This window comes from Leptinotarsa decemlineata, unplaced genomic scaffold (assembly GCF_025532065.1).
Source record: "Leptinotarsa decemlineata unplaced genomic scaffold, Ldec_3_MD MMD2_tig00026328_RagTag_RagTag, whole genome shotgun sequence".
In the NCBI taxonomy this organism is placed as follows: Eukaryota; Metazoa; Arthropoda; class Insecta; order Coleoptera; family Chrysomelidae; genus Leptinotarsa; species Leptinotarsa decemlineata.
The window spans coordinates 26,355,193-26,379,050 of record NW_027412688.1 but is presented as its reverse complement, the minus strand read 5'-3'; the positions used below and the strand labels follow the sequence as shown (position 1 = coordinate 26,379,050).

The window sequence follows — 23,858 nt, the reverse complement described above, 5'->3', positions numbered from 1 at the left end:
ACTTATCAGGGAGTCGATGATATAAGTCTAGTTCACAAGTTGAAAATGGTGAAAAATAGATATAATAATCGGAAAAATACATGCGATGGCTCATTCGATCCAGAATGATATCTAGAAAAATGTGCTGAAACGAATTTAGGTAAGGTATTCAGGTTTTTGCAAATATTTCAAAAATTATAAAGAATTAAGAAATTTAGGAAAATATTCTTGAAGAGAAAGAAATTTTGAAAAAAGTCCCACCGGGGGTGAATTTGGAGATGCGGACGTGGCATCTAAAACGAGTACGTCACAAAAAAACTATTAAATATTGATTTAGTTCATAAAACTCAGAGTGTATTCTGAATATTATAAAAATTTGATTCTCTGAGCAAACACTCTCCGATCAACAATTTTTGAGCAGTAGAATTGGAAAGGTGAATGTTGTTTACAATAAATTCTACAGAGCTATTGAATTGTTAATTTCAGAAACGGCATTTTGCATAGATACATTTTAATCCATAGTTACTATGAGATGATATTATCAATGAGCAAAAATTAAAATGTTCAAACTTTTAGTTTCACTCGAACTAGATTCTGGACTGACACACCATACACGATAGCTTTCGAGAGCCATTTATTGTTCGAAAATGTTTCTGTTCCGGGAACAATTTTCATTTAGCAGAGTAGAAAGCCAAGGACTCCGTCATATCTGTATTTCGGACCATACTAGAATTCGAATCTTTGTCTATGAGTTTTCTTGTAGAGTGACATTTTAATATTTAAATTCTCGACTGCTCTAGTTTTTACTGTTTGAGTTATATAGTTGTTAAAGTTCCAGAACATCCATACTAGACACTGGTCACTATATAATCATCTTATGTTGAGTAAATTATTCTCTTAATATAGATATTCCACTGAAAACGTCTTTTTTGAAGTGATAACATCTCATGGGGGTAAACCATTTCGTTACATAACGGCGCTATTCTGTCTGACTTTACTTTCTCCGCACCCTAAAGCTTGTTGCCCACTTGTCCGGCACAGCACAGCACGGCGTTGTCCGTTGCCTGATGGCGACGGGTAGTAGCATCGCCCACCTATCCAACTACAACCAGCATACTGAAGGTGTTGTTTGTTCGATTTCAAGGGAGTTTCAGTTGACATCGAACGGTGACAGAAACATATCTATCACTAGCAGTTCTGACGAAGAAGTCGTCAGTATTTCCGAATGACTGCAGGCAAAATTTCAGAACTTCTGGATATTCTAGATCTAGAGCCTGCCTTAACAATCAACTCAAATTTTCCTCGACCATTTTCATAGGTACCGTCTGACACTGTGCTATGGACTGATTGAATGGCAAAACAGAAAGACAGAAACTTCCCAGACACATTTGGACAAGTTGATGCTGGCAAGAGCTGGCCGGCGACGCGCTCACTTGGCCAGTCCGTCACAACACTTACCGTTATTTGCCGGACAGGATCGGTGAGCTGGAATCCTTCCGGCGGCGGACGCTCTTAGCTGTGCCGTGCCGGGCTAGTGGGCGGTTGTCCATTCATTTTCATTGTTCCAATCCTATACGTATTTTGACGGGACGGGCCGTGCTGTGCTGTGCCGGACAAGTGGGCGACAAGCTTAGCCCACGGCGCTAGCCGTATTTCGGTCAGACTTTTCTCTCTCTCCTTTCTTTGCATGACTTAGTGTTCAGTGTGCGATCGACATATACTGTTGTAGTACGAATAATTGTATACAATATACAGGGCTATTCAATTTCTGTACATGGGGATCTCGTAAACGATAAGAGATAGAGTGTCGGTTAAATTGTGGCAAAGTTGTGTATTTTAGAGATCTATTCAGTGATGTAAAGAAATCGAATATAGATCTTTTGGTTCTGGAGATATACAGGAAAAACCAAAAAATCCCAAATTATTTTTTTGCCTATATCTTCTTTATTCGCAGACATATTGAAAATCTTTCCACATTTTGCTATTGGCACTTGATGTGGGCTCTCAGAATAAATCCATGAATCTTTTATACACGGTGTCATCTGACTTGGGCCACCCCCATCTTTGAATTTTTAAATACGGATCTGTATTTTTTGTTGTAGTTTTTGGATCGTAGACGTTCACTTCATACTGAGAAATTAAATTCAATTTTATATTTCGAGATGTTTCGGTAATATTCGATTATAATTGTGTGAATTATTACCTTTTGAATTACGACCCTGGAAATTGGTTGACTGAGTTAAATAAAAACATAAAAGCAACTTTCACGTCTCTGTATGTATCGTAGAGTTTTTCGAGAGTTTTCTACAATGAACTTCGAATAAGAAAACCTTTTATGATTATTTGAAACATATCTACTTACATCAAAAATATATTATATGTGTTTTAATAAGCAGAAAAAGAAATGATAGCAATAATAACATCCGAAACGAACACTATAATTGTAATGAAAATTGAAATGAAGTAATTTATATAGGTACCCAAAAAAATTATTGGCGCAATAAATGTTCGAATTGGAGTCTTTCCATTTCGAGACATTTTTAAACTCGGTTTTTTATATTATTTATTGCCCTTAATACACTTATTTGCTGAATTGTTCCGAAATCATTCAAAATCCTCAATCTCGAGTCTTCCACATGTTCTATCTCTCTGCCAGCGTAAATCCTATTTTTCAATGTCCCTCATAGAAAATAGTCCAAAATAGTAAGATCTGGTGATCTTGCAGACCATCTTATTGTCCCATTATTTGTCTCGAAATGGAAGGACTCCAATTCGAACATTTATTGCACAATTAATTTTTTTGTGTATATAAATTACTTACTTCATTTCAATTTTCATTATAATTATAGTGTTCGTTTCGGATGTTATTATTGCTACCATTTTTTTTTTTCTGTTCATCAAAGCACATATATTTTTTTTGTAGATATGTTTCAGATAATCATAAAAAGTTTTCTTATTCGAAGTTCATTGTAGAAAACGCTTAGAGCAATGGAAAAAATATGAATTGGTACCTAAAAACGAAAAAAAAACCTCCGAAAAATCTACGGTACATAGGGAGACGTGAAAGTTGTTATTGTGTTTTTATTCATCCCCAGGGCCGTAATTTAAAAGGGAATAATTCATACAATTATAATCGAATATTACCGAAAAATGCATTTTTTATTGATAATTTCGGCTAGCCCTACAGCTTTTCTTGATGGAAATGATATCCTCTCTTTTTTCGAATCATTCTTTGCCATCTGACATGTATATCAAGACACCTTTTCGCAAATCTCCAATTACAAAAAAGTCAATGTTGCATTTGCAATATTTTCCGCCTAACATTTATCATTTCATTTCGCGCAGAGGCAATTAATTCTGCTGATAAATTATGAAAGAAATAATCATTTCGGAGCGATTAGACATCATATTTATCACTCGATCACGGCGGACATCGAAAAGCACTCGGACTTGTCAACCAGTGGACGTCCATCGGTTACGCCAGAGCCGATAGACGTCGAAATAGCGTTAACGTCGTGCCTGCCTCATTGTACCTTTAAACTCAGTTTTGTTTGGGATTAAAGTATCGTTTTCGGGGATTCATTCATCACCAAGCGGTTCAATATCTTTTTCTCCGAACTAAAATTTCTAGTGAACACCAGCCACCTTTATTGTCTAGATCGGAGGTTCTCAAACTGTGGGGCGCGACTCCCAGGGAGGGCGCGAAGCTTTTTGAGGAGAGGGGGGGGGGCGTGATGAAAGAAAAATTAAAAACCAACTTATTTAAAAACATATAAATTATAATATAACTACCCGAATATTTTTTTCCATAGTCATCAAAAAGACAAGGTTTTTGTGTAAATATTTATTCTTGTAATGTCAAGGAAGAAGCAGTTTTAGTGACCTCTATGTTCAAGGAGTAAGAAGCTAGCGCCGGTAGCGCTTGCAACGGATTGTATGATAAATGGCGCTTGACACTTCTAAACAAAAACTTTTGAGGTTATGTTCGGTGTCTTGTATAACACAAGGGTATTCTGTTCGTTGTGAAGTTTCAGTTTGCTCTAAATTCACTTCGTTTTATTAATACGTTTAAGAATGAAGAGATTTTTGACAAGTGATCCTAGTAGTGCATGTATACCAAACAGTGGTGGGACACAACTCATGAGTCAACTGCAAGTACCTCGAAGTCAGTGTGGGATACAACAAGAAGAAAGTATGACGACATTTATTTGTCACTAGGATTTACTAAAACTACAATTAATAATGAAGATAGGCCTCAATATGTAGTGTGCATGGCTACCTCAGCAGCCGATAGTATGAAACCTAACAAGTTAAGGAGGCATTTAGAAACTAAACATGCAGAGCTAGTCAATAAACCTAAAAAGTTTTTTGCACGCAAGCTAGATAGCTTTAAATCTACTCAAAAAATATGACGACTGTGCCTTCCAAAGCTCTTATGGCGCCTTTCAAGGTTTCTCATAAAATTGGTAAATGTAAAAAGCCACACACAATAGGAGAAACTCTTATCTTACCAGCCGCTATTGATATAGTTGCCACAATGTTCGGTGATAGCTCTGCACAGCTACTAAAATCCATCCCTCTTTCTAACGACACTGTGTCAAGGCGAGTATCAGACATTTCTGAAGATATGAGTGAGCAGTTGTTGGAAAAATTAAAGAAACCCATTTTTGCCCTTCAAGTTGATGAAGCAACTGATAAACAGATTTATTGACGACACAGACATTCGAGAAGAAATGCTTCTTTGTGAGAAATTCACCAGCAACACTACTTGAGAATGTATTTTTCAGATTATCGACAGTTATTTTTAGAAAAATGATATTCATTGGGAGAAATGCGTAGGCCTATGCACCGTGGCGTAGTGCATCAGGAGTTCTTGCCACATGGTCTTGGAAATATTATGTTGAAGTTATGCGCCAGGTCTGAGAAGCAATACGAATGAAACGTCATTGTATTGTCCTTAAACATATTTATGGAGAAATACCACTGAAAAGTTCTGAAGTTATTTTCAGAGGTTTTCTGAATTATCCAAAAATATCACAATCTATGGTTACATACACAAGATAGTTACTGGAGTATTTAAATAATGGTCCTCACTTGAAAGATATCAACACTAGTATTTCTAGTATGAAGGGTTTTATAATAGAATCTCTCACAGAAGAGACCAAGGAACTATGATCCTCAGACTCTTTAAAGAAATTTCTTCGATATCTTTCGAAAGGTTTACACGAGGACGTAAATAAAATCAGTGAGAAGCAGTGACGGCTCGTGCATTGTAGAACAGGGGAGGCAAAAGTCATAAAGGCTATATACACACAGAAAAGCCGCCGGAGGCCGGAATTTTTTTATTTTGTTTGCACGCTTTGCTCAATACTGAAGTTAAGGCAAGGGCATGACAATGCGTAAAAAGTGCATGAGGAGCTTTTAGTTTGTAAACCATTTAGGTAAACCATAGGTTTGCGCAATTAACTTTTGTCTAAAATTATAGGTGTCACATGTACGAATTAAAAAATTAAACAAATCGTCAGCTGTGCGCCCAGATGAAACATCATGAAAACCCATAAAACGTTCTAGGTACCACATTACCATATTTGACATATCTAAAAACAATTGAAAGTTGTGATGTACAGGTAATATAGGTAGTTTCATCAATTACCCATGCAAAAAAAGAAGCACTTTCAATCTCCTTGCTTATGTTTTCCTTAATAATACATGCCACACTGTCTATAAGCTGATTTTGGATGGTTTTTGAGGTGCCCGAAAAAATGCTACCTTTAAAAAAAGTGCCAAATTGTGAATCATATTTGCCCCATAACATTGAAAGTTCCTTGTTATTGCCGCGATTAATCGAATCTTCGGTTTCATCGTGTGCACGAAAAACCTATTCTGGGGAACCCAAATAAATCGTAATATCGATAAGTCTTTTTAAATTCAACCGATTTTCCCTAACCTGATTATTGAAAGAAATTGTGGCCTCTTTTTGAGCTGTATCTAAAGCTGTTGCTATATATTGTTTTCTAAATAATTTTAATTTACAAGACGAAAATATATGCTCCTTAGATTCAAAATGTCTTTCTGTAGAATGAGGTAATTTTTTTAAATCGGAGTATCCTATTTTAGACCACGTTTGGTATTCGGTTTGTACGGAATATAAAACACAGGGCCAACAAAAAAGTTTTTCTCGTTTAATGGAGCCGGTTAACCAATCGCATTTATTGTACCAACTAATATTGAATCCTCGATTTTGTCGATTATCTGACGTTTCAATTGAAATCAAATTTGGTTGAGGCCTTCCCAGAGTTTCAATAATGTAAAATTTATTATCATAAGATAAAGACTTAAAATTATTTGTCAGCAACCAATCGACTATATCGTCAGATTTTTTAATTACGTCTAACTTATCTATAAAAATGAAAAAAAAAACTTACCGAAAAGTGAAAACCTGAAAACACTTCGAAATTGAAAGAAAACACTTTAAAAATATTACCAAAAAGCACTGCTATAATACAATACTGCCTGTTTTATACACTAATAACAAATATTATCAAGAAACACTAAAATGATTTACCGAAATATTTTTCAGTCCCGGTTCGTCACGGCATCCCGTTCGAATAATTAAATAAAAAACAAACGCAGTCGTACACTAACGGAGACCAACTGGAGGCTAGCCTCCTCTAACGCTATAATTTCTGCAACCGAAATTACAAATCGGGACGTATGTCGCTGGTTGGATCGGTCTCGTGCAGCCTGTATATTATAAAGCGGTCGGAGGCTTGGCTCCCTTGCAACGTATGGCATTTATTATTTCGGATTGATGGTTTATTCGTTCATGGGCGGTGCGTTTGAGTTTTGTTGACGCAGGATACAGTGTGGTACGTACTACATATTGAGTGAGTGAGTGTTTTTTCGGACATATTATGTGTTTATATAAAAAAAATAATGGTAAAGTAATGATAATCAAGCATTTAAAGAAAAAAATAATCATAATTATTTGTCAATATCTTTTAATTTATTGCGATGAGTAGCCTCAAATTTTATGGGAGCACCAATTTTATCTTGCCTCCTCTGGCGAGCCGCCGCTGGTGAGAAGCCTAAGTTTTGCCAGAAATTGATAAAAAATTGTAAGACAATGAAAAAGCGCAAGAGCATTGATCTATATATTCAAGGATGAATAACCCCAAGATTGTAGATGATTTTGTCGGTCTACGTTGAATTGAACATACCGTATTGTACATACGCTGTCGAATCACAGAGGAACCTCTTTCTGTAGATATCCGTACAATGTCACCAATTTCACCAATATCTCATGGAAATAGAATGTCCTCTTCTATGAACAGAAGAGAACAAAATCGGACTTTCATTTGCATATCATTTGAATTTGTAACCTGAATTCAAATTTATAATTAGAGCACAAAGAGAAACTTTACCGAAAATTAAACTATTCGTGACAACGCCAAAAAAACTTGCAAACAATGAATACATTTCCAAAGTTGAAAATAAATCGAAAGCGGGATGGAACACCATAAATGTTCATAGAAATAAATTGAATCATAAATCTGTTAAAGACTATTAGTCTAGTTCACATGTACCATTTTTTTCTTGAAAATATAAAAATTGCAAAACTTATAAACAAAGTAGTAAGAAAAAATTGAGGTTTGGTTTTTTTAATGTCTCGAAAATTATTCAGACTTTTCGAATTTGAAAAAATTCCAAAAAAGATCATCAAATTTGTTAAAAAAAAGTTTCGACTCCCGGAGCTATATCTCTGTTATTTATAATATTTACAGAGCCCTACAATTAGAGCCAAAAACGAGTACTATGGCTTTTGCGCGCGGTGCGTCAATCTGACACAGCAACAAAAAAAAATTATTTAAACATACCAAATATGAAAAAAAGGAATGTTAACTTTTAGTTCATCAAAAAATCATTAATTAACAAATGCATAATTAATATTAAAATTAGGACAAACATTTTTCAACCGCGGATTATTGTTCATCAATGTATTCCAAAACTACATGAATTTTTTCATTCCTTAATCTTTTTTTTTAATTCGAAAATTTTGAATATTTTTCGAGATATTCAAAAAACCCAAACCTGATTTTTTTTACTGATTTGTTTATAACTTTTTAAATTTTTTTCAGAGCCTTTTCCTCTTGAACTTTCTACATGACGATACGAATCGAATGACACCTTGATCGTAATTTTCGGAGACTATATAAAAACTTTAGAAGAAAATGGTACATATGAACTAGACTTCAAACGAAGACAAGATTTTAGTTCCGTTTACCTAGTCGATGAATTATGTATTTATTTCTGGCAAATAATTTACTGATATTTTCAATTATGTTTAAAATAATTCTTTTGCATAAAAAAGTGACCGAAATTATCAATAATTATTATAGGCCAATCTCTATTATCAGTATTTTTTGCAAAAATTGTTAAGTCAATAGACTTATTGAATATTAATGTTTGGTTTCCATGAAAATTGTTCCACTACATCCACCACATATGGTGGATGAGTGTTGTTAAAACATAGTATTATCAGTTTGCCATAAAATAATAAAAAAGGATTTGTAGCTCCATGACTTCTATTTGATTATCTGCAAGCGCCTTCGACAGCTGGTCGTGCTGTCATCTTCTAGGCACTCTTCTATCTGAATTTTGTAATTTGTAACTTACATTAATAGTAAAATACTGAAAATAAAGGAAAAATTAGTTGCATCATCCAATATACAGCGTGTTCCTTAAACACATGCTAATATTTAAGGAGGTAATTCTTATACCCATTTTAAGGAAAAAACGTCCTATGGACGTATGTCCTAAACGCCTTAACTTTTGAGATACAGGGTGGCAAAGTTTTCAAAAATAATCAGTTTTTTAATAATAACTGAGATAATTTTGTAGACATCTTTGGCATATTTGGTACATATGTTCCATGCCTCAAGGCGCATTTTCTGATGTACAATCTTCTTAATTTTCTCTGCCAGTGGCGTACGTACGAGTTTGAAATGTATATTTTTGGCGAAAAAAATACTACGCCACTGCTTTATCTTGAATTAAAAATTATTTTTAAAATCTCCATACATTTTTGAGCACATTTGATTTGCTGGGTTTTCTTTGTCCGACGCATGGTTTTCGCTCAAAAAATTAAAAATCGCTTTACTTAAGGATACATTCCTTAAAAATCTGATGCGGTATCGTGCATCGACTGAAAGCAAACTAAGAGATCAGATTTGTTGCAAAATAATTGAGGATCTAAAAGGTATTTGTTCGTTGTCAGATGCACTGTTCTCAATTAAAATTACGTCATAACGCAGCACCGCTTTATAATTTTTGAAAACATAAATTTAGTTATCCTGGAATGAATGACGTGTAGCAGAATTTATTTACTGCACCTTTTGGAAATATGGAGTTTGTTGATATGTGATTTCTTTTAAAGATTAAAAGCAGAAAAAACAGCGTACCCACCATAGCAATAAAAAACGAATTCTGTGTATGTACAAACGTCAGTAGCTAATATTGATGTTGGTTTAAAGTAAGGTGTTGGTGTTAAAAACTGTCACAGCGCGTTTTGATTGATTTTGAAGTGTTATTGAAGTTATTTTGGTAGTCCGCTGTTTTTCTGAATATCAGTAAATATGGTAAATTATACGAATGCGGAAATGGCGCAAATGCATTACGTATATGGCCTTGCCGATGGTAATGCAACAGAAGCCAGGCGCATTTATCAGGAAAGATATCCTAATCGTGCCTTACCAGATAGCCGAACCTTTTCAAATATTCATCGTCGACTTGGGGAAACTGGTAGTTTCAAGAAAGGGACTCCGGAAGGTAGACCTCGTGTAGTAAGAACTCCTGAAATTGAGGAAGCGGTGCTGCAAGAAATTGAGGAACATCCTGAGACGAGTACGAGGAAGATCGCTAGAACTCTGGATATTTGTCATCAAATTGTTTGGCGTATTTTGGTTGATTTTTTGTTATACCCATACCATATTTCAAGAGTGCAGGCATTACTCCCCAGAGATTTTCCACAGCGTGTGAACTTCAGTCAGTGGTATCTACAAAGTATTGCACTAAATCCGCAGTTTGAGACACAAATTTTGTTCACAGACGAAGCAAATTTTTCTCGGAATGCCATTCAAAATTTCCATAACAATCATGTGTGGGCTGAAGAAAATCCCCATGCAATAACCGAAACCCATTTCCAACACCAATTTTCGGTTAATGTATGGGCAGGAATTATAGGTGATCATCTAATAGGCCCATTTCTTCTACCAGGACGCCTTGATGGTCGTTCTTATTTACACTTTCTCGAAGAAGACTTACCTGAGTTATTGGAAGATGTGCCACTTGCGTTAAGGAATCGAATATGGTATATGCACGATGGCGCCCCTGCTCATTTCAGTGTAATTGTCCGAAACCATTCAAATACAGTTTATCCTAATCGTTAGATAGGTCGCGGAGGACCTCAGCAATAGCCAGCAAGATCCCCCGATCTCAACAGTTTAGATTTTTTTTATGGGGTCACCTTAAAACTCTTGTGTATAAAACTCCCGTTAATACTTTAGAAGATTTAAGAGAGCGAATAGTTGCCTCGTGTGAAACTATACGAAATACGCCGGGAATATTTGAACGGGTGCGTAATTCCATGCGTAGAAGGGCGGAAGCATGCATACTAAGTGCAGGTGGCCACTTCCAACAATTTTTATAATATAATATAATATAATTGTGTATTATTACTAATTAAAAAATTTGTGCTATTCGTTTAGACTCACTGTCACAAAATAAAATAAAACTCGTTTTTGTGAAAAATTTATTTTTTTGCAGATTATGTTTTCAAATATTATTAGGGAATTGATAATGCGTTATGAAGCAATTTTCAGATTCTCATTCATTTTAGAATTGATCTAATTTCTTAATTTGCTTTCTGTCGATTTTTATTTTTTTGAGTGAAAATCATGCGTCGGACAAAGAAATACCAGAAGATCAAATTTTCTCAAAAATAAATGAGGATTTTAAAAATGATTTTATTTTGAAAAGAAAGCATTGGCGTAGTACTTTTTCCCCAAAAATATTCAATGCGAAACCCGTAGGGATGCCACTGTTTGAAAAAATACAAATTTGTGTACATCAGAAAATGCGCCTTGAGGCATGGAACATATGGACCAAATATGCCAAAGATGTCTACAAAATTATCTCAGTTATTATTAAAAAACTGATTATTTTTGAAAACTTTGCCACCCTGTATCTCAAAAGTTAAGGCGTTTAGGACATACGTCCATAGGAAGTTTTTTTCTTAATATAGGTCTAAGAATTACCTCCTTTAATATTAGCATGTGTTTAAGGAACACCCTGTATATATAAATAGATAAGTACTTTCTGATTCATTCATTCATTCCCATATTGATTTCAATTTAAGAGCCACCGGTAGACAGCTGTTTCAGCCTATTGGGCATCATCAGTACCGGGCAGGCGGTCCTCGATTGAAGACAAAATGTGAATATATGTATATATATATATATATATATATATATATATATACAGTGTCACCGATAAAGTCCGCATCAAATGGGAAACTTTTTTATTTATCGTTTTATGTGAAATTTGATTTTGGCAGTAGATTTTGCTTAAGAAATGATGTCAAATGGCGTCTACAAAATAGGTCACGTGATTTCCTTAACCTGTCAAAATTGACATTTAAAAAAAGAAACATCAAAAAATGACAATATTCTTCAAAATATCCAAAAATATCAGAGGATAAAAACATTTTCTTTTGTAATTTTATACCCACACACCAAGTTTCAAACCCATAATAAGTATTTTATATTTTCACTATTTTTCCGCACTCCTGCTTTTTCTACTTATCAAAATTTAAGCACACCTGTACTAAATCATTTATTTTAACTAAACTCGTCACCGAATTTCTTTTTTGTAATATAATAATATCTTAAGAGCCTCTTTGATGTTAAAAACAAATTTTGAAAAATAAAAGTTGTCAAACTTGATGCAAAGTTCATCTAGTTTCAACGGGGCTTTCAAAACTATACAGTACTTGAGTTTTTAATGAGCAAATGGCCTCACAATATGAATTAGAACAAAACGAAACATTAGGAAACAATATCTTAGAGTGTTTATTGTTTTTTTAACAAAAAATACAGTGGAATTTAATCTTAATTAAAAGGAACTGAAAATAAACATGTACCTATACCTAATAGCAAAAAAACACGAAAAAAAGACTCAAAAAGACACTACATTTCTGTATGTCTTCCATCGCGTTCTATGCAGATAATTGTCCTTCTTGATACATCTTTTATTGAGTTGCTGATACTCACAGGGTTTATGTTTAAAATAGAGTTTCTAATAACAGTTTCTAGGTGATTCACGTCACGAAAAAGTCTTTGTTTATAAACGATTTGTTTTAAGTAACCCCACAAGAAAAAATCTAGTGGGGTTGAATCTGGCGACCTAGGCGGCCATATTTGCTCCATATTTCGCCCAATAACTTTGCCCCTAAACATTTGTAATAGTTTCTCTTTGACTTGTCTTGAACTATGAATAGGAACCCCGTCACATTGATACCACAGACTGTGTCTTATTTCAACGGGCATATTGTCCACTATATCACTGATCTCAGTATTTAGAAATTGCAAATAATCCTGAGAAGTTAAATTGTGTCTAAAAAAGAATGGTCCCATTACCTGATTATTTAAAACACCGCACCACAAATTTGTTTTAAATGAATATTGGTCCCGACATTCTATCACAAAATGAGGATTTTCCTGAGCCCACCACCTACAACTCTGGGAACTGACTACGCCGTTCGATGTGAAGGTAGCTTCGTCGGTCCATAGGATTTTGTAAGGAAATTTTCTGTTTAATTCTACTTCTCCTTGGTACCAGAAAGAGAAATCTAGTCGAACATCGAAATCTCTTTCCTTTAAGGTATTTATAAATTTGGGTTTGTAGGGTTAGAATTTATTTTTATGTAAAATTGCTCTTACGCTTTCTTTTTTAACGCCAGTTCTATCTACAATATTGGTAATACTTGATTTTCCCTGTTCGATAACATCCAGGCAGACAGCCAACTGAATCTCATCATTATTGCGTGATGGATTATGACGTTTTTTAAAAGTATTTTCAACTGAACCAGTCAGTTTAAATTTTTTTAAAATTCTACTTACAGTGGATTGCTGTACATGTCTACCAGGATGTCTTGCGTTAAAAATATCAGCCACTTGTCGATGCAATGTGTTTTCACCACAAATTAGCACAATTTCAATTTTTTCTTGTGAAGATAACATATTATTTTAATTTTCATACATTACATTGAACTAACGGGCATTAATTTATTCAGTGACAGTGACGTTTTCTAAAACACATTATGTAGTTTCATATTTTTTCACAGCCTACCCAGTTTTTTTAAATTAGTGTTGTTAGCGGAGTAGGTAAATGTAAATACTATGAGTTTTTTTCTTTTATTGAATGGGCTTCAAGAATCACGAAATGATGTTTCCTAATGTTCCGTTTTGTTCTAATTCATATTGTGAGGCCATTGCTCATTAAAAAACTCAAGTACTGTATAGTTTTGAAAGCCCCGTTGAAACTAGATGAACTTTGCATCAAGTTTGACAACTTTTAATTTTCAAAATTTGTTTTTAACATCAAAGAGGCTCTTAAAATATTATTATATTACAAAAAAAGAAATTCGGTGACGAGTTTAGTTAAAATAAATGATTTAGTACAGGTGTGCTTAAATTTTGATAAGTAGAAAAAGCAAGAGTGCGGAAAAATAGTGAAAATATAAAATACTTATTATGGGTTTGAAACTTGGTGTGTGGGTATAAAATTACAAAAGAAAATGTTTTTATCCCTTGATATTTTTGGATATTTTGAAGAATAATGTCATTTTTCGATGTTTCTTTTTTTAAATGTCAATTTTGACAGGTTAAGGAAATCACGTGACCCATTTTTTAGACGCCATTTGACATCATTTCTTAAGCAAAATCTACAGCCAAAATCAAATTTCACATAAAACGATAAATAAAAAAGTTTCCCATTTGATGCGGACTTTATCGGTGACACTGTATATATATATATATATATATATATATATATATATATATATAGAACGTTAAACACCAAAACGCTATCAGTAAGCAAAAAACATAATTGCAATTTTGTTTCAGCATATTCTTCTTGGTCACGTTTCTACAACACTTACTCCAGCAAAATGCGACCGATCTTCGATTTCAAAAAAGCGAACTTGGGGCATTACGTCACGAGTTTCGGATTGAAAGAGACGCCAACAGATGTCGCCAGGGCCGTCAGAGGGCAGTTGACGAAAACTGATCGACCGAAACTCAACAAGAAACTAGCCATTCACGAGTGAGTTCATGAGTTTTTAGTTTACTTTAAAAAAAGGCACGAAACAATGAGGTTGGAAAAAAAATCATGTATAAGTACTATTGTTATCATTTTAGCAAAAAATCAATTGTTTTCTACAAGCCAATCTTCGTTCAAAAGTCACTGAGATGTAAGAAAAGAAAATTTTTCTTTATACAGGGCTATTCAAATTAGTTTCTGTACATGGGGATCTCGTAAACGATAAGAGATAGTGTCGGTTAAATTGTGGCAAAGTTGTGTATTTTAGAGACCTATTCAATGATGTAAAGAAATCGAATATAGCTCTTTTGGTTCTGGAGATTGAATTTTTAAATACGGACCTGTATTTTTTGTTGTAGTTTTTGGATCGTAGACGTTCACTTCATACCGAGAAATTAAATTCAATTTTATATTTCGGTATGTTTCGATAATATTCGATTATAATCGTGTGAATTATTCCCTTTTAAATTACGGCCCTGGAAATTGGTTGACTGAGTTGAATAAAAACATAATAGCAACTTTCACATATCCCTATGTATCGTAGAGTTTTTCGAGAGTTTTTTAATTTTTAGGTACCAATTCATATTTTTTCCATTGCTCTGAGCGTTTTCTACATTGAACTTCGAATAAGAAAACCTTTTATGATTATTTGAAACATATCTATATCAAAAATATATCATATGTGTTTTAATAAGCAAAAAAAAAATGATAGCAATAATAACATCCGAAACGAACACTATAATTGTAATGAAAATTGAAAAGAAGTAATTTATATATCTCGAGTCTTCCAAATTTTCTGTCTCTCTGCCAGCGTAAATCCTATTCTTCAATGTCCCCCATAGAAAATAGTCCAAAATAGTAAGATCTGGTGATCTTGCAGAGCATCTTATTGTCCCATTATTTGTCCTTAAATAGAAGGACTCCACTTCGAACATTTATTGCACAATTAATTTTTTTGTGTATATACATTACTTACTTCATTTCAATTTTCATTATAATTATAGTGTTCGTTTCGGATGCTATTATTGCTACCATTTTTTTTTTCTGCTCATCAAAACACATATAATATATTTTCATTGTAGATATGTTTCAGATAATCATAAAAGGTTTTCATATTCGAAGAAAACGCTGAGAGCAATGGAAAAAATATTAATAGGTACCTAAAAATGAAAAAAAACTCTCGATAAACTCTACGGTACATAGGGAGACGTGAAAGTTGCTATTGTGTTTTTATTCAACTCAGTCAACCAATTTTCAGGGCCGTAATTTAAAAAGGAATAATTCAAATAATTATAATCGAATATTACCGTAGTATTAGGTAGTTTTCACATAGAGGTAGTTCTCATCATGGCGATTAAATGTTCCAATGGGATGTCAACCTATAGTAACCCCTTCCCCTGACCTTGTACAGAATCCAGAAATCCCTTTAGTAGGACAAATTAATAGGTATGGTACGGCATTATTACTTGTAAAGTAATATTGACAAATGGTTCTGATACAGATTCTGTAAAACATGTTCCTCCTTACGAATAAGTAGACAGTTGTCCTGAAAATATTGAGAAGAAAATTGGATTAGGATTCAGGAAACACTTGCTACATGGATAGCATTTTACAAGTGTTGTGCATGACGAAGAATTTCAAGAACGAGGTTTTAACGATGAACGTGAATGGTTCCTACTTATTCACCAAACTCAAACACCAGAATCAATACTCCTGACCCTTGTGGATTGAATGATTCCGTACAGTATATCTCGTTTGGTGTTTGTAGATCTTTTGCTGGAAAAATCCTCACTTGTTTACTTTGTAGTAAAAGTTCAAGAGGTAGAAAAAACGTATGTGATTTTCTAGAACTTCAACTAGCGTTTCCGAACATGACTGATGACCAGTCCGTGCAAAGCTTATTGTTAAATCATCTGAAAATGGAACTTTTAACGGATGACGATCAACTGTATTGCCAAACATACGCCAAACTAACTGACTATTATAATACAACAGGTATAGCTGAGGCACCAGTCAATCTAATGATAACACTGATGATCTTCAAACATGACTCAACTTGTGACGGAAGCACCAAACTCTTACGAAGGTTCGAAATATGTTTAAAAAAAATGTTTTTTTCGTTAACCAGCTGTCGCAACCCTACGAACGACAACCCTCAGAAGCCGAAACTTGTGCGAGCTAGGACTAACGAGGTCTTGCCTTTTAACCTGTGATTCCTAACACAGGTTGGACGATATCAAGTGAAAATCGAGCGTTCAGCCTGGGGCTTGAACCATCGGCTCACACATCGGCCGATTGACTGAGTGAACAAAGCACTCTCGTCGAACCGCAAAGTCATTGTTCACTGTGATTCTGGCGTTGAATCTGGTCATTATTATGCATTGGTCAAAGACGAAACGAACTGGTTTAAGTTTGACGATAGTCGAAAGTCAGTAAGTGTTCTGGCGATGTCTTGAACTTATTGGAGCCTCTGGAGACACCCTACATTTTGTTTAATGAAAAGAGGACATTGGCAGATCAAGATCTTCAGATGATGTGGTACTGGGTTTTCCTGCAGCTGAAAAATGCAAATGCGCCACTGGAATTAATGAAGTCGCGAAAGTAGCTATTCACATTGAACTTCAATCGCTGGAAATTAAATCCATTCGGAAAATCATTCTCAGGAAGTTCATTCCACATAAACGAAGTTCTCCAAATGGAAGAGTTCTCAAACAGTGAAGTTCGAGGTGTACTGAGTTGAATCTCAAAACTTTGATCCGTCGCGTATTTCTGATATGTACCGCTCTTGGTGGAATCAAATGTGCCAGGTCACTTGAACAGTCTCCGTGGAAGTATCTATAGAAGAGAGACAAGTCCCCAACCTTTCTTCGATGTTCCAGACTATCAGGGTTGCAAGTGATGTTCGCGTCTCTAATCGGGCAGATGACTCTTTTCTGGATGGAATCCAGCAGCTTCAGGGTATGTTTGCAAGGGTATTATGCAATTTTGCATAATACAAAGAAATGTCTCACAATAAAATGAAGTGAATAAAGCCGATGAGCGATAAGTGCTATTGCACTTGTTTCGCCAGGACATGAGAGCATTACTCCAAAGAAGGTATGATCTGAGCTTTAAAAAGCATCAAAAGTTGTTGAGGTGTGTACAGAAAATAGCTTTGACACATTTTCTCGATAGTTTCAAGTTTTATAGAGGATATGGCATAATGGAGGGGGTAAGTTTACGGATTATACAGTTTCGTTTGAAAAAGGAATATTGTTGAGATATCGGCTGAAAGATAGGGAAAGAAAGGTTAAAATTGACTTGCCTTTGATCCAACTTTCAAGGTCAAGATCAAATCCATGATCACTTTTGACCAGTCTGGAATTCCTTATGGTATTATGTTTCACTTCGTCTCACTCAATATTACTTTACAAGTTATAATGTCATCCCATATCTTTCAATACGCCCTTCTTAGGGAATTTAAGAGTTCCTTAGGAACTCAGGAAAGGGTTTCTGGCGGTTGACCTCATTAATACATTTGATCACCATCTTGAAAATTACCTACGGCTTGTCTAGGTATTCAATGGAAATACAATCAGTTATTATTTGATTATAAACACATTGTTTCAGTGCACAGTGATAATCCCTTTATTTTCAACTGAAAAAAATGCCTTGTGCATTACGAAGAGTGCATTACACAATTGTTTTTTGTTTCTCACATCCTAATGAGCATAAAAATTCAAACGATTCCATATCTCCATTGATAACAAAATTACCAATTTCGCGCACTCAATTCAGATCAACTCCTACATAAAGAAATAACATAATATCGTTGGAAATTTCGATCAATTCCGGTTTTTTTCCTAATAACTTGGCGTAAAAGTGATAAGAACCTCATCGAATCGCGTCCATTGGCACAAACAAAAGCATTTTTTGCCAACAACTGTGCGATCCAAACAAAAACGTTCACCGTACGGATATCACAAATTGTCCATGAAAAACGAGCTATACAAAAGTGAGGCTGTATTATACAACGAAATGAAAAAGCTGAGTTATTTATGTGTTTAAAGTAGCCCTTTGTGTGCGCGCCATGTGTCTGCTCGAACCGACGCGCTTTAATGCGATAATGACCCCGGTATTAATCAAAAACGTACGGCGCTGCTGACCCGAGAAAGGTAGGTGTTCGCCCCCGTGTGCGACTCCATTTCAACCCTTTTCTAATTATCGTTCTTTTTTTCATTGGATTAAGTCTGTTGAAACGTTGAGAGAAAGTAACGTATACCTTTTGCGATTTTGATTTCACTGGTCTGAAGAAGCTCAAACAAACCTCCATAACTCATTTCCTGGTTTAGATCAAACTTCAGGAAATAAATGATTCCTGATATTCTTGGAAACTATTCCAAACGAATCAGTTAGACCTAGGCCGAGGGCACGAAAACGGCGACGGCTAAGCGATGACGAAGCGACGCGAACATATATAGGTGACGTGCACGAAACGAGCAGTGGCGCGGCGAAGCGATAGAGCGATGCACCAAATGAAAATTGATAATAAAGAATGTACTTCGTATATTTTGTCAAAACCTGCTCTATGCGACAGTAAAAATGTTCACCTCAGCTCGTAATAAAGGGTAAAAAACTTGCCAAAATTACTTCTTCCTTCTTTTATGGAATAACATCATCTCTAGGTGATAATAACTACGTTTTCGTTAGTAGACTTGGCTCCATTAGTTCTCTTCGACGTAAACTTGTGTTACGATGACGTGACATGTTGCTCATAACTCTACTCCAGCACGATTGACCGACCGAAGTTTCGTGCCCACGCAAGATACTTCTCCTCATCGCCCCGTACCACCCAGCGGTCGCCATCGCTCGGCCGTCGCGATTTTGGTACCCTCAGCCTCATAGTAGTTGTTCCGCAATCCCACGCACCGTTTTTGATGGGTCAGTCTCCACCGGGATCCTCATATCCTCGTCCTGGATTACTGTAGGTGATCGACCACTTTGGGACTCATCTTCGAGGCAAAAATCTCCAGAAAGAAATTTCGCACACCAACGCCGAACAGTGCGTTCATTAACACTATAATTGCTAAATGCCTGAATAATTCTTCTGGCTGTTTCGGCGGCTCTTTATTTCAATTAGAATTCGTGGAGAAATATTGGCCGAAAATCTCATATAGTGTGTAAAAGCGAAATGGAATAAATTCAGTATTTCGGTTACGATACATATTTCAACAAAATCCCGAAACACGTCCAATTTAAATTATAATTTGCTACCGCTACCTTCAACCCCCGTCGAATGACAGGTACAACCCCCAATTTTTTAAATGGGAAGTATATTCTTGTGATATATCGTTTGAAAGGCATCTTCATCCTGTATTCAAAAATGTTATCGCTTTCAAGTTTATTGCAACAATTAAGAAAAAATAAATTAAAATCATGTGGTTACCAAAAGTCGATAAAATACACTAAAAACTTATTGCAATATACTGAAAACTTATTTCATGTTGAGGTATTGATAATAAGAAAGTAAGCAAAAACCATAGCAATTATTTTTTACATGGTATCCTTTAAAACACTGTAAATAATATCCGTGGCAACGTTAGTTTAAAACGTCTTGTCAACTTGTTTTGTATGTTACAACAGTAGTTGTCAGTATTTTAATATAAGTTTAAAGTTTGTTAACTTCAAGTCTGACAAATGGTTAGATCAACGGAAATGCGTAAAATAACAGTTTTACAAATAATTGGTTACGGAGATAAAACCCGAACACATGACATGACACAAAAACACATGTCATTAAAAATGAACTAAACTTTTGAAACAACCAATATCTTGTAAAATCTTGTATATTTTACATTTCAATAATGTGTGTACCTTTTTCATTCCTCTATGAGCGGATGTTTTTCTTGGAATTACCAATAAATAAATACAAGTAGTTCTTGACTTGCAAACAGGCGCGGCTAGTAATACTATAATAATCTGAGGATAATGATTATGAAGCGATTTCCACTAGCCGGATTGAACACAAATTCCCCACAGTAATGAATGGATTCTTTTGCATAGAAACTCCATTATTTTTATCATCAATATGGAAACGCCAACCGAACAACAAGAATAAAACCCATCTGCCGTTCATACGAAGTAGCCGCTGTAATTTATAATTCATTGTTTCCAGATTTAAATTGGATATGAACTTAATAAAGTATTAAAATGAAAAAAGTGATAAATCTAATGAAGCAGCCAGTTTTTTTTCGGTATAGAATGGAACCAGCTATTAATCACTCAGATTCATTAATTACCGTAGTCATACAATGATTGCTCTGGTATGCATAGTAGAAAAGTCCCGCCATTACCGGCTAAAGTGGGCACATGAAATGTGCCGCAACGCTGTGGGAAGAACAACTATTACGCGTAGCTGGCTACTGTTTTAAAAATATTCATAGGAGGTTCGCTTTGGTGAGATTATCTGATGTGTTGCAAAAATGACGGGGTTGACGGCTACTGAGTAATCTGAGAACCTGGAATTTAACCAAATTTACAAAATAATGTTATCTGAATATAAAGTATACGATACCAAAATCCTCCCAAATCATAACATTAATTTAAAAAAATTTTTATAAGATAATCGAAAAATATATTTTTGCCTTTCCGCTTCTCCATCTTGATATAAAAAATGTGAGAATCTTCCAAAAAAAGGAAAAAGCAATAAATTAAAAAAAATACTATAAGTATACAAAGATGTGTAGATCATGCGAAGAAGTAACTTTCAGACACAAACTGGAAGAAAAAGCCCTCCCGAAACAGCTACTTTCCTGTAAACAATTACAGGAAAAAAACTACTTTCGTAACAAATACTTTCATATAAACACTGAATTATACAAAAAACACTCTTCTCTACTCAGTTCGTATTCCAAACATTAGTTGTGGAATCAAATCAGATATCATTCACAGGATTTCTACACAATATACTAAATGATAGGTAAAATTTCACTTATATGAAACACTGTCATCCTCACTGGTAGACATTCGATGATTCGCCGTAAGATACTTGCATTATCAGCTCTTCGGTACCAAATCTGAATAACATTATAACGCGGATCGGCCTAAATATGCTTTCATTTTTTCGAGAGTTTTTTTTATATTTTTTGGTACACGATCCTTACAAATTGTTCTTTCGTGAATAAAATAAGTATCTGTCAGAAATTTCAGTGTGGTACGAAAAATTTCATCGACATTAAGTTGAATATGTAACTTTGAATTGAAAATAGCAATAGCTAAAAAATATTCCAACTGGCTAATTGAGAAAATGCGACAAATGACGTTAACAAACGTCACACATCCATGCTCAGGATGTTGTCGTTCTTTATTCACATAGGTGCTAAGAAACAACTGAGAGATTCTGAGAGATTGTAAAAATATTATTCACTTTCCCAAAGACAGGAAGGGGTTATTTTAACTACCCTGTATTATATCAAACTAAATTGTCAGTAACACATTTATTGCGGAATACTCTCGGTTTTTAAGAAATTACAATATGCAGGCACCTCTGGACAAAATTAATATATTTTGTTGGTAATGTTTATGGATCGTTACACGAACAAAATAAGTAGTGACCTGCAAATGAATATTTTTGAATTTTTTTTCCTCCCTATCTTTGATCGACTTCTGAGATTGAAAGCTACCACTTTGTGATATTCTGAAATTTTGAAGGACCTCTAAAATTTTAAAATCACCTAGGAACGAAGACTATTTGTTAATTATCATTTTCGGACAGTTTTATGTAGACTAATAAATCGTACTAAAAATGTTTTTTTTTCAGGGATAAAGAACCTCAGAGGCCAGTTCAAAAAAGAAAAATCAAATCATTGAGCTTAACTACCTCAGAGTTCTCAAGCGGCCTTCCTGTCAAGAAGAAAAAGAAGAAGGACAGCAATTCGAATAATTAGTATATCTCGTTAAGTTTGTCTATTGTATATTTGATTATTGATGAATTTGATAAGAATATATTGTTTTTTATATCATTCGAAAATGGGTTGATTCATTTATCAGTTTATTGCTGTCAATGATCCGAAACCGTGTTTGAAAATTATGTTAACGACAAGAGGAGAAGACAGAAACTCAAAGAACACTAATAATAATAAGATTACCACCCAATGTTCCGCCGAACCAAATATTATTGATAGAACTTTCTATGAAATCATAATTTGTATAGAAATGTAGGCTCTCACGGTTGGCGTCAGTGTTTTGGTTGGTTTGCCTGGTTTCGCCGTGGTCTTCTTCTCGGTCACAATCTTCAAACGTTTCAACTGCCGCAGTTGCTTGATATACTTCGATAACGAAGCATGATATGAAGAAAACACAAGCGACGAAAAAGTTGTATTTTTAATTGCTTTACCAAAAAAATACAAAATTGCAAAAAAGGCACTGGCCGAGATTGGAGCTCTGTGCCGCCCTTTTACTTTACGTCCATACCTTTGGTACGATTCAATTACATTGGATAAAGACCCCCGCCTATCGTTTGAAAACATTGATATCAAATCGTATTTCGGAAATACAAACTCTTACCTCATCGTGATATTTGCGCCATATCGCATATGAAAGCAATCCTGCTGATCTGGTATCACGTGGTTAGACTTTCTCAGAGTTTGTAGAACGTGATATCTGGTTTATCGGTCCTCTCTGGTTGACCCACAATAGTTCTACTTGGTCTAAAGCAGTTTTAGCTCCGATAGACTTGCCTGTTGGAGTTTCATGCAATGTAAATTGCATAAAAATCGAGATGAAGGGGGCATGATTTTCTTGAAGCATACAGCTCTGTCAACAAAACAGCGAATTGTCGCGTGCTTATTATGCTTCATTAATAATGCTAAACAGCCTGCGCGAGCGCGGTCTTGTGTGTGCTGCTGAGTGAGTTCATAATGAATTATAATTAATATGGTTCAATTATCATGAAGAAAAAGTTGGAGCAATAAAAATAATAATCCGATTCCGCGCACCACTAAACTAATTGCATTGAATACATTACAGTGGTATTTTGAGAGTAGGGGTAGACTTGGTCGCACTTCCATTGCAGAAGAGCAGCGACATCCAATTAACTACCTGCTCAGCATTTCCTTACGCAAATTCATTTAGGCACAAGGGCTGTCCATTTAGAACTCATCAGTGACCTTACTAGTGAAGCCTTATTCGCTAGTCTGGAGCACCTTTTTTCACCAAGGAGAAAAACTAACGAACTTCATTCTGAAAACGTCACTAACTTCGTTGAAGCAAAACATGAACCAACCGAGTTACACAATTTATTCGATTCTACGCCCCTCAGAATTTCTGTAGTGAAGGAAGGGTCGATTGGTACTTTATACCGCCCAGATCTCTGGGATTTTTGCGGAATTTGGAAGGCAGCGGTCAAGACGTTCAAGCATCATTTAGTTAGGATACTTGGTGACACTCTTCTGACTTTCGAGAAAGCAATATAATTGATATAGAGGCAATCTTAAACTACAGACTAATTCCGCCCATGTCTT

General features: G+C 35.0%; 1 protein-coding gene across 1 annotated transcript in view; it reads left to right on the top strand.

The window, feature by feature from the left end:
- The window catches only part of LOC111506062 (uncharacterized), a 44,691-nt gene extending 22,325 nt beyond the window's left edge, over positions 1-22,366 (top strand). Inside the window, exons 8-9 of the mRNA XM_023160995.2 lie at positions 14,163-14,361; positions 22,157-22,366. Of these exons, the coding sequence (XP_023016763.2) occupies positions 14,163-14,361; positions 22,157-22,283 (326 nt within the window). The 3' untranslated portion in view covers positions 22,284-22,366. The remainder of the gene's footprint in view (positions 1-14,162; positions 14,362-22,156) is intronic.
- Positions 22,367-23,858: the final 1,492 nt, after the last annotated feature.